Source organism: Strix uralensis, chromosome 5 (assembly GCF_047716275.1).
Source record: "Strix uralensis isolate ZFMK-TIS-50842 chromosome 5, bStrUra1, whole genome shotgun sequence".
Lineage (NCBI taxonomy): Eukaryota > Metazoa > Chordata > Aves > Strigiformes > Strigidae > Strix > Strix uralensis.
The window spans coordinates 10,239,952-10,252,305 of record NC_133976.1 but is presented as its reverse complement, the minus strand read 5'-3'; the positions used below and the strand labels follow the sequence as shown (position 1 = coordinate 10,252,305).

Genomic DNA, 12,354 nt, shown 5'->3' with positions numbered 1-12,354 from the left:
CCATGCTGTAATTTTTTTTGTTTTACTTTTACTTTTAAATTAAGAGTACAAGGAGTTTCCAAAAGCCCAGAGATCTAATTTTACAGCTCAGGGGTTTTAGTACTATTACACATTAAAGAACTAAATGTGAAACCACAAAAAAAAAAATCCAAACCATTAACCTGATATTATGAAGTAATTTGTTGTGTTTTCTAACAAAGGGGTTCCGTGTCAAGAAAATTACAGAGACCACATATAACACTTGTAACATCTATTTCACAATTCTAAATGACAACACATATTACAGTGCTCTAGAAAATCCTTAAAGAAATTTTCTGAAAATACCATTTTCCTTATACAAAAGGAGCATGGCAAGTTGTAAGTCTCAAGCCTTTTTATAAGTGTTTTAACCAAAGAATAAAATTGAAAGTGATATTATACACATAAATCAAAACTGTCAGAGTTTCATGTTGCTTTGTAATGCCTGGGTATAGGCAAAATAGAACAATTTTTGTCATGACTGGTTTTAATCAATCATGCTACGGGGATGGACACAAAAAATTCTGTGCTTCAGACTTCGATCTTGCAAAGAAACCTCAACTTAAATTTTAATCAATGGAGTCATTTGTCTGATTAAAGGTACACACATTATCAAGTATTTATAGAATCAAAGCTTTAGGACATGGTCTGTAAGGTCACTTTGTGTGCAGCAGAAAGAACTTAAACAGCTTGTATATAACCTCTGTTTATTACTGCTTCTTGGCCAGACTGTAGCTGAGCTCCGGCAGGTAGCTGTGAGAGGCTCACCTATTTCAATATGATAGCGCATCACTTTAGTTTAAACTGTTCTGAAAGCTGCTTAACCTAAATCAGCATATCATTCTTAATCTAAATCAGCATATTGTGCTTAAACAAAGTCAGCATATCGTGCACTGAAGCAGATGCAGAACACCTCTGAGTCGTTACTGTGGTCCAGAGATGGTTGTGTCCAGCAGCTATGGTAGCCACCTACATTGCTCAAGTCACTGCTCAAGTGATTACATCTTCATCCTCATGTTCTAGACTATTATTAGATCAAAGACACACTTAGTAAAAATATTTTCACTTATACTTCATCAAGGCAATAGTGTTGCAGTTTGTAAGCTCTGCAGTAAGTCATTCTCAATTAAAGGGTTTCATCCTTGGATGTGTAACATCACAGACTTATCATCACAAATCCATCTCAACTATTTTTATCTGAGTGTAAGCTAGGCCTCTGGTTTAAGCTGACCACTATTCTCCTTCTGTACTCAGGAGCGACAGAAATAAGCTTCCAGGCCAAGTGGAACAACAAAATGGATCACCTGTTTCAGAAAGTAAAGTCAGGAACAAGAACCCATCCACTCTTTAGCTACAGAAGTATGTGCCAGGTTTACTATTGTCCTTAGTAACAGTGAAGTAAGGCCTCTGTTCTATTTTTACATTAAAGATTTCATATACTTAGCAGTAGAGTTTAAGGCCAATGTGCTGCATTCAAAGGTGTTGTTGGAGAACCACTTTTTACTGTAACTGTTTATTCTATCTTCTAAATGTGAAGTATTTTATTTAAAAGAATTCAAGTATTTTAGAAATGAAATAACCCATTGCAGTGTTTGTGTGTTGACCAACAGAAGCTGCAGTCACTCAACAAGGAATACTGTGGAATCAGTAAAGAGCTTGGGACTGTTTACAATCTGGTTCTGAGCTATAATAAATGTTCAACCTGCTGAATACTTTAAGAACTCCTCAATAGTGTGTTTAGAAATTACTACTATTCCAGATGCTTGTGTAACCTGAAAATATGCAGAAGGACATGGCCATGCCTAAGATAAGCACAGGCACATAAAGACAAGACATTTTTTCAGCAACAACATTAATAAGAACAAGATCTCTTAAGACAGCTTACGTCTTTCTGGGCTCCCAGACAACACATATTTTCAAGCTTTGCATCATACCATTCTCAATCAACTGAGATGAAATATTTAATACATAAAGGAATGGGTTTATTTTCCTTTATTCTTGGCTTTTACCACACACCCACGAGAAAGCATTTAGCTTAATCATAAATAAAGAGTTGCAGGAGCTCATGCAATTGAGCAACACTTGCTAACCTTTAGCTTTCTGTCTGAAAAATGACCTTCAGTGATGACCCCAGTGAATAGTGCTATCTGAAATAACTCCCTCACATCAAGCAACCTCTTATTTTACTATTATTAAGTTTAGTAACACTGCTGGGAGAAACCATCTGTTAAAAGAGAAACAAGGTACTGACCCTTAGGTACACGGGGACTGTTGTTTTCTGCAATCAGTTTAAGGCACTTTTCATTCATTTTGTACAATTTCCTTTCAGCAGTGTCAGGAAGATGAGAATAAGAAAAGCCCAACATCCCTGTGATGTTTATTGCACATCAACAAATAAAAGATATATTTACAGCTGCATTCACCATTTTACTAGGCCTATTAAACAAATGTGTTGTAAGAAAACGCCTATAAAGCAAACTTAGCAACAGTAAAAAGCCCATTGTTTGACTCCCCACAGAAGCTTCAATTGCTTCACAGTATGAAGTCAGGAATCCTTTAGATAAAAATAAACACAGAAAAAGTAGAGAATAGATACATTAAGGATGTTAGGAGGAGTGAAGTTTTCTTTCACTGAATGTCTGTCTTCCAAGCATTGGTTCCTCGGTTTAGAGAATTATTTTGGAAATAGTTTGCAAAAAAAAACCCCCCATCATCATACTAGAGAGATCCAGTTGAGAACCTTTTAAAATTGTATGTACATATATTTTTGGGGATTTAAAGAAATAGAAACAGAGGATAAACTTCACATGCTGCACTGAATGAGTGAATTTCCTAAAACCTGAAATTCTTCAGTACTGATGAAGTAGAAATGTTAGCAACATGATTTCACAAGGATCATAAACTTTTTTTTTTCCTTAACTGCTGCTGCCAAATCACAGTCTGAAGAGGACTATATATTGCCTGTCATCAAATTCTTATAAATAATTAACATCTTCTGCTCAGGCCAAAGCAATATGAGAAGTCGTCAGTGACTTTTTTTTTTTTTTTCTTTCTCCAGTTTTTGGCTAACAGTCCTTCTTTGGTTGAATTTGGTCTTTTTTGTTTTTTCATTAATGATATTTTTGGTCTTTTTTTTTTTTTCTTCTGTATTTTGACATTTAATATTCATAAGGATCCTTTGAACTATATTGTAATAGATCACACAAAATACAAAAACCTCATTTCTGTCATACAACCTTCCTTGACTGGAAAGATATCCTTCACAACTAGATTTCGGATATGAAAGCTCCTATCAAGCAAATTCAACTAAGAATGGTAATATAATTTTAGAAGCTAGATGTTTCATGTCTATGACAAATTAGTCTTTGCCATTAGACTATTACAGGGTTTCCTTTGAGTTGACTTTTTAACCTGCAGAAGTATTGAAAACTTCAGGTTTTGATCCATTCCTTGATACTGCAGATCTAAGTGCCAGGAGTCAACCAGTAACAGGCAGGTAAGTCACAAAAAGTGCTATGGCACCAAGTTTCTCCATGGGAGGCAAAGAGACAAGACAGCAGAGAGTATTGCTCTTTCCTGTTAAACTTCACTGATTTTGTACTGTGAATTGTATGAGGTAAATGGATTACACTTTCACCAAGCAAATGAAGTTTCAGTCTGAGACACTGCACTGCATTCAAGGACAAATCTTAGGTCATTATATGCAATGGGAAGACTCTCACTGACATTTAATAAGAGTTGAGCAGATTCTGATTGCCAGAGGAGGTAATAAAGCATACCCAGTACTATATTGAGACAGGGTAGCAAGATGACATAAACAACTACCAATTATCTGCTTTCACCTGAGACTAATAAAAGGCAATTTAAAGATGAGATTCAACTTTTATTCCATCAAAAGTTATTTTACAGCTACAGGAGTGATCCAAGTTTTGAAGCTATTGGCTACACACACAATCTGGGTGTCATGCCTGGGCCAAGATGTTTGGCAGGCATTACTTTGTTGACATCTTTGTGGTTACAGACCTCCTGTACATACTTGCACAGAAACTGTAAAAGGAACCTTTGCAATCCAGAGGTCCTGCAAATTACAGGTAAAATGAGAGTAGACTAGAAGAGAAACAAAGATAAATCACTAAGATATATTCACCTAGAGCATCATCCAGATGCCTCATTGTAGTGTGCTGCAATTTACCAATCCTCTGAAAAGGTCTAGCATCAAGAAATGTCACTGAGAAACCCTGAGAAAAAACAGTGTTTGTAGTGTTGTTAAAAAAACTCCCCACAGCCTCAAACCACTTTTGCTTAGGTGATTTTTATAAGCATGAAAGTCATCACAGGATAAGATAAAACCGAATATGTAATGATACATTCCTGCTTTACATTGTTTTGAAAGGGAAAAAGAAATGTCTTTAGTCTGATATAAAACAGTTTGCCAAAGCGATGCAGCATGAGTGAAAGAATATCAATTTATAGCTTCATCAAAACTAACAGAAGATGTTTAGAGGAGAAACACAGTGAAGTCATCCTTCAGTGAAGTGAGCCTTCAGTTGAATGCATTAACAAGGTGAAATCTCTCTTCCAAAGTAAGAATTTGTAGCCTTGAGGATGATCAAAGAACCATGATCAAGGGAAAAAAGAATTTGCCAATGTGAGATGGTAAAAGTGAGGAAACAATAGGTTGGTAACATTTATTTTTGAATATGCTCTGAGAGAATCATGATGGTTTTATTTGTTTTAATGTATGTAGCAAGCTCATTCAGTTCCTGAAACTGAATCTTGGTGGTGACAATTTACATTTTTCTTTAATTTAAAGATGAAGTTTATTCTAAAAACTTCTTAAATACTATTTCTTCAAAGTTATTTACATCCTTTCTTTACAGGAGTTTGGAATTATAACTAAACTACAGATTTTTTATAATGCAATTTTTTCATTCTGTTTCTCTTTTAACATTTTCTTTCATGTTTAATCGTGAATCTTTGACCGATTATTAAATTGCCAAACATTAACTAACCAACGCAAAACTTTTAAAATAGTATACTCAAGAGGCCTTTTTTTTTTTTTTGTAAAACAAAGATTATTATCTTTATCCCTGCAGGCTATGAATTTCTTTAAGAACTGAAGATTTTCCTAATTAATGCTGGCTGCATCAGTAACTTCATCGTATTTGCCTAACTACATGAAGAAAACCAGGGCGGCAGTTTTAATAATATTTAGTATTCCCATTGCACACTTCCAGAATATTTATTGACCAAAAGTTTCTCAAAAGACCTGACACAGATGCTTATCCTTCTACAGCATCCTGTAAATGATACAAACAGCATTAATCCTGCTTTCATTTAAGTAAAATATAACACTTGCTTTCAGTGAAATAATGATGAGTACAATATCTGATGAAGAGTTTAAAATAGCAGATGGTGTTATCGCTTTGAAAGCAGGGAGGTAGCTGCATAGAAGCAGCAGCATGCAGGATATTCTGGTCTTGCACCTTCAGATGGTACTCAGTTCTTTAACAGAAAAGCAGGAAAGTGATTGATGTTACGCAGCAAACAGTCTGCTTCTTGCATCCCTGGTGGTGGCGCTTATCGCTTCAGAGTTCTGCTACAGCAATACTTACAGAAGCCTTTGTCAACAAAACGCAGTTATGAAATGAACTAGCATGGATTCTCTGCCAAAAAATTCTTGTCTTGGTGAGCAAGTCCCTCTAGGATTACTTGGAAACACTCCTGAACTTGCTGCCAGTCACCTCTTGTGATACGGCTGAATAATAAATGTAAAACTTGTCCTAATTGTTAGTAAAAAATCAGTTGGCTGTCCAGTGGGAGAAGGGATGTGAAAGCTCTCCTTTCTACCCCACAAGTGGTTCAGAGATATTTGTATATCTTTCCCTAAGACATTTCTAAGATGACATTGAGTTCTATGTGGCCTTGAGAATTTGGGTAAGAAGAGACTGCTTATCACTTTTTTTCCAAACACTTATAATTCTGTTTATCAGCCCTTACATCCAAACACATTTAGACCTGGAGCCATAATACAGGCTAATACAGGTCTTTAGTTCCTAAGCCCTCAGAATTATACTACTCTTTAATTGACTGTAAGAAAAATCCAAATTTCAATGTTACATATATAAACATATATTTTATAGATACCTATATATGTGTGTGTATATACATACACATAATCATCTGTGTTTTTCTCTACAGACTTCTCTGGACTATATGTAAGCATAGACCACAAGCTAAATCCTTATTCTGGTACAAATTCAAGGTGATTTATATCTAGCATGAACTAACATCTTTCTCAAATTTAAATTTGCCTTGGTAGGAAAACTAATCTTTCCTAGTAATTCAAAATCAAAATTCTATTACAGTGAAAGCTGTTAAAAATAGAAAACATTTTCATGCATGAAATTGAATCAGTCATGATTCAGTTATGGGTTATGTGGCTGGTCATTAATTAGCCATGATTTATATGGCCAGGTGATTACTAATTGAAAATACTATACTTGCATTAAATATATTTACCTACTTAATTCACAAATGCCTGCCTAAAAACTCTCTACATTTTTGTTACTCAATTTAGTCATTAGTCCCTGAGTAAATTTTGCTGCCACCTAGCTAGAGAACAGACGCAGTAAGATATCATGGATAAGCATGATGAAATGCTTAGTGTTAATTAAAACTAATTCTGTATTACAATTATTAAGAAAGCTAAAGTAGATATGCCTAAAGTCTGGCTCCTACAAATGCCAATGAAACATTTTTTTTCTGCTGGAACAGACTTCAGCAGCCCTCAAAAATGATTAGCCAGCCCTAACAAACGAATTCTTACACATTAAATGTTTCAAATTACACATTCTATATATTAAAATCTGTATATGAACATGGAGAGTATCACTTTTCTTCTGCAACATTTCAGCTCTCCCTTCCTTAGCCGTCTGCTGCTATTGTTTGAAATATTTATGCTTGGCGAATAAATTTTCTAATCCAGATTATTTCCTTCTAAATTCAGTCTGCTCCTTCTGTCTGCTGCAGCTTGACTCTACTATAGAAAGTAGCAAGCAGTTCCCACAGCAGGTAAAAGGGAGACATGTCGGTGGGTAAGTCAGGCACAAGTGCTACTTAATCGTATCTTTTCCAGACAAGAACAGTGTCCAGTGCATAGCTACACAACCTGAGATCAGGTGATGCCAAAATCCCTCAAATCACTGAAAAGCAATGCAAATGGGTAAAATGGAAAACGGATCCCTCAAGATCCTCAAATCGCTTCACATAACCAACTATACAAGATCCCATTGCAGCAACAAAATTGTACAGACCACTGTAAGGGCCAAATATCTAATTTTCATACTATGTTACCTTTGCTCTTTACCATATTCACAAACTATGACAAAAAAACCTCAGTTAGAAATACACTGCAAACCATGAGTAATGCTTGAATTATACAATTACATCCTTCATGGTCTCTTCAGGCCTACATGCTTCTAGTGTAGCTCTGTTAGGCTTATATAAATACATCCCTCCTGTCCTCTGGAAACCCAATCCATTTCAATCTGTAATGTAAATAGTTTCTTTTTACTATGCAGTGTGTGCTTATTTCACCTTAATTATATATTTCCCATTGCGAGAACTTGAACTGTGGCATACTGGGAAAGAATTTAACCATCAGCCTATAAAGAACAGGGGCTGAAGCTTGGCTTCCATTAACACCTCATTAGTCAGAGCCTGTACTGTATGTAAAATGAGCTAACGATTTTTAAATGTAGTTATCAACCTATAACTTAATAACATAGAAATTTATTTCTTTTTAATACTGAACAAGCTATAATACGTTTTTTTTTCCTCTACAAATCAACATGAAGCTATTGGAGTACATTATTACCTCAAGCAAGATCTTCACTGGTCATCATCAAACACTGACCTTTAGTGCAACCATACCACTAATACCACACGTGGTACTAATTGCAGTGTAAATTTTCTGATAGACACAAGCTGACGGTTTGAGGAAAACACCTTCAAGTCCTGGATATAAATACAGTTCAGCTTACTAAAAATGAAGTTAGAACCATAAACTGACTGTTAGGTGGTTATAGGATTAATTCTAACCCCATATAAAGGAATGGTAAAATTCTTTGTGTTTACTGTAAATAAAAACCATCCTCTACCTTACCAAAAATCACCATTAGAGTTTGCATTAACTTGACAGGTTTAACAGCAGTTCAGGAATGCAGCACTTGCATTAACTCCCACTGAAGCTGAGTAAATGTCGATAGAATCAAACAGGAGTTGCACAATATATTCCTTAATTGGCAAGGGGATTGTGGTATTCCTATCCATCAGGTGACCCCTCTGCACAAGGGTTAGGACCTGATCTTGTTTGCAGTGGGTTTGGAGGCATGTGTGCACTGCAGGTGAAGCTTGGTTTGCTGTCAGAGCAAAAAGTTCTCATTCACTGCCAGTTCACTATATTTCCACTGAGCAACCCTTTTAAAGAAAAAAAAGATAATTTGTGAATTTATCAAAATCAGAGTCTGTTTCTAATTTGTGGAAGCCTTCTCTTGGCTCCTTAAAGTAACAAGATTTTAAAACAGACTAGTTTTAAATACTTCTTCCATAACAAAAAAAACTCTCATGTCCATAAACCTCATCATACTCATAACAGAAGCTTTTAGCTTACCAGTCAGCACTAGCCTATCTTGCAGTGGCCTGAATCCCAATTAACCAGCAGCATCCACAGTTACAAAGAGAGGCAATCAGCAGGCATGCTTACTTTCATGTTTCAGAGTCTTTGCAATGAAATTTTTAACTGAATTTACAGCTACTCCACACTGAAAATTTATACATATGGGCTTCATCGTCTGTACCACATGGCAACTCACAGGACAGGCTGGAGCAGCTTTGTAAAGAGGGTGTACGACCACCTTTTTGTAACTACCCTGTGTCTAGCTGGTACCCACAGCAGCCTTTCTCTGCAGTAATGCAATTAAGATGAGGGACCCTCCTGCTGTTCCTGTTTGATTAGTGAATACAGCAACGACATTTACTCATTGTCTTCATGCTTGGTTGCTACATTCTTTTGGCTGGGAGGATTGCAATAGCTGTTCCCAGGGTGCAGGCAGGTATGCCATTTCTAACCTTTGGCTTGGGATATGTGGTCAGGCACCCACTGACTGCAACACAGATTGTAAAATCAGTCACATTTTGTAAGTGTGAAAAATGAGAGAAGGTATTGTCCAAGGTGAAATATAAGATGGTGATGAGTGTTCATGGTAGAGAATTTACTTGGGACAGCTCTTTCTGTGTCATTGAATCTGAGCAAATTGACAGCAGGCTTGGCCCTCTGAGAAATTGATGTTTTATCATCTCCTTGAACATATCAGAGTTATGATGTGTTATGGCTAAATTACTGGCTCCTTGCTGAAAATGGAAGTAGTATGCAGTGAAATGTACACTGATTCCAACCGGCAGAAAAACAATTACTTCTACAAGTGAGCACAGAAGCAGATAATAGTCGCAGCACCATAGTGGGGAGCTTGCCAAAACTGGCAGCTAAGCCAGAGTCCTGAACCAACATAACGTACGTCTGTTTGTCTCATTTACTGCGCTTTTCTCACCTCTCTTACCCCATCACATGCAAACAAATATCAATAATAGATAGTAATTATACCTAGAAATAAATCAATGTTCAAATGCACATTTTCAACAATAAGAGATCTGAAAGGATTATATAATCAGCATTTGTCACTCATTCCTACTGTACTCTGAAACCATAGGCTAAAAAAGAAGTGGTTTATATATTAAAAGGGATGATATAATTTATTTCATTGAGAGCAATTAACTACTTACAAGACAGTTTTCCATGACAAAACTTTATTTCTTTAAAATGTGTTTCACTGCCCTATAAAAGCAAACCCCATTTCTTATACCTTCCTAGCAAGACATTGAGACCAATTATCCTATTCAGCTTCTCTTTTCTTTATAATTAGTAACTTAGCTTGCTATATAAAACACAATTAAACCTTGTTTAGACTACAGCTGTCTACACGTGGAACTGTAGCTGATGCTAATTCTTAAATCTTAGCCATACTTAAAATAGGTATTCTAATGCATTTCACACTGATGCAGTTTAGTTATCACTTTCATAACCACAGAAATGTTCTTGAGTAAATTAGCATTTTCTCATTCCCAACTATGTCAGCAAAAAGGCGTTTTCATCTTTGCATAAGAGGTAATATCAAAACATTACTGATCGGCCAATCATCAATTTATCTTGCACACTTACATTTTTTCACTCCTGCTGCAATAACTGCCTATGATGTATTTCTAAGTAGGTAATCTACAAAAGTATGTACTGCTGCAGAGAACTGAAATGTCATGGTTGTGCACAGGTACTTTTATATATACACAGGATTAAAACCAAATCATAGGGAAGAGTTTAAATCACATGCAATCCAGAACTGAACAAGGAAATATTCTGAAGGAGCTAAGGAAGAATGGTTCAGGCTTCAGGTAAACTGAAACTTAAATAAGTTAAAACAAAACAAAACAAAAAGTTATAAGTACTTTACATACACGTCAGAAAAAATAACATTTTTTTCTTTGGGTAACTCAAACTGCAAGCAGACTTAACACTGGCAGTTAGTCATTTTAATTATAGTGTGATGACACTTGCTAGTTTAGAAAATGAATCATATGGTTGCACAGGAATTCAGTCTTTTTGCCTTAGCTATATTTGTAGACAGATAGAATTCTAAAAGTGAAACAGACATTTAATTGTTTAAGGATTACTTGATGCATAACAGTATATTTATTCAGCAATAATTTCAGGTTATCTTCTCCATTTATTTTCCTCTTATTAGAAACCAGACATCCTTCTTACAGCATGGAAGATAAGACAGAATGACAAGCACATTTAACACACTTTCAGGTAGAAGCATATTTCAGTAACCTAAAATCATCACTGGAAGTGCTTTAAATCTTCCTGAATTCAGTCAACTTAATTATGGATGCAGTTTAGTACAAGGAAATAATTCACAAGATTTCTGAACAGGAATATTTTACTCTGTCAAAGGACCAGAATTTAACCCTAATGCAATACTTTCAGTGAGGTCAATGAACTTGCATTAGCATAAAGTCTTTAAAAGCCTGACACACTGACCTACCTTTATGTGACAGACGTAACCTTGGCTGCCTCGTATCTGTTGCATGACATCCAGTCGGTAACTCTAGTAACAAGACATATAGTGCCAGGATTAAAAGGTCCTGGGCAGATGCCATCCTGCCCAAGATCAAATTCTTGTGCTCTCCACTTCACTGCTTCTGTTCGTTTGTTGTTTTGGTGGGTTGTTTTAAGGCTCCAAGTTCCACTTCTACTTTCCCAGTGCAGTTAGATCTCTCTCTTTGGTCAGTTTGTAGGGTATCTCTATGGGAAATTCAGTGTTCATCAGAGAAGCACACAGCCTCAGTTAGACATTTGTCAAGCTGTGCAAATGTCATGAAAAAATATTCCCTCCCTAGGACAATTGTTTATAAAGTGCGAGGACATTCCAAGGCGTTACTCTGCAGTGTTGTGTCTTGAGCTCTCTTTAGTAATTCTGCCAGTGGATTCAGGAAGAAGCTGTATTTTCAGTCCCTCCTGCAAAGCAATTCATTCAGAGAAGGAGGGAGGAAAAAAAAAAAAAAAAAAAGAAGAAAGCACCCTCCTCCTTGTTGCTCTTCAGAACTCAGCCCCTTGCTCTGACTTGCCAAACAGCTAGTTTTAATTCACCTTTCACCTTTGCTAATTAAAAACAAGAAGTGCCATTCCCTCCTGGAGTTGCAGGATCCACCCAGCGGGGAAGCCGGGCTGTCAGGCTGCAGTATTTACTGAGAAAGTTCAGGGAGGGTTGAGGCAATGTACAGTACTAGCTGCTTCTAGGAAGCGTTTTAATCCACGTGCCGTGCACTGATTCCTCAATTGCCTCGTGGTTTCACATTGTAAAGTGTCGGGAGAAGGGTCAGAATTCCTCCTGTCCCTCCCTTTAAAAAAGTCATTTCAGCTTTTGTTCCCAGCTCAGTTTTAGAGGAGGATTAGCCCTTGAATTAACTATTTACGTACTTTATCACTTGGAGTCATTAAACAGCATGCTACTAAGTGGATCAGAATAAAGATTCCAGTTGCATATCCTTTCTTACTTTAAAGGAAAATGTTTGGCTTTTGTGATTTTTTTTTTTTTTTTTTCTAGTGTGGCTTCTCCCCATTACATTTTAAATGCCTGTAAATCTGGAATCTTAGGTTATCTATACATGTCAGTAAAATTACTCATCTGACTAAATGCTTTTAGGCTTGGACAGTATTTA

The 12,354-nt window shown here is 36.2% G+C and overlaps 1 protein-coding gene across 1 annotated transcript in view; it reads right to left on the bottom strand.

Moving 5' to 3' along the window:
- Nucleotides 1–11,887, bottom strand: part of SEMA3E (semaphorin 3E) — a 152,417-nt gene extending 140,530 nt beyond the window's left edge. The window contains exon 1 of the mRNA XM_074869321.1: nt 11,178–11,887. Within this exon, the coding sequence (XP_074725422.1) occupies nt 11,178–11,292 (115 nt within the window). The 5' untranslated portion in view covers nt 11,293–11,887. The remainder of the gene's footprint in view (nt 1–11,177) is intronic.
- Nucleotides 11,888–12,354: the final 467 nt, after the last annotated feature.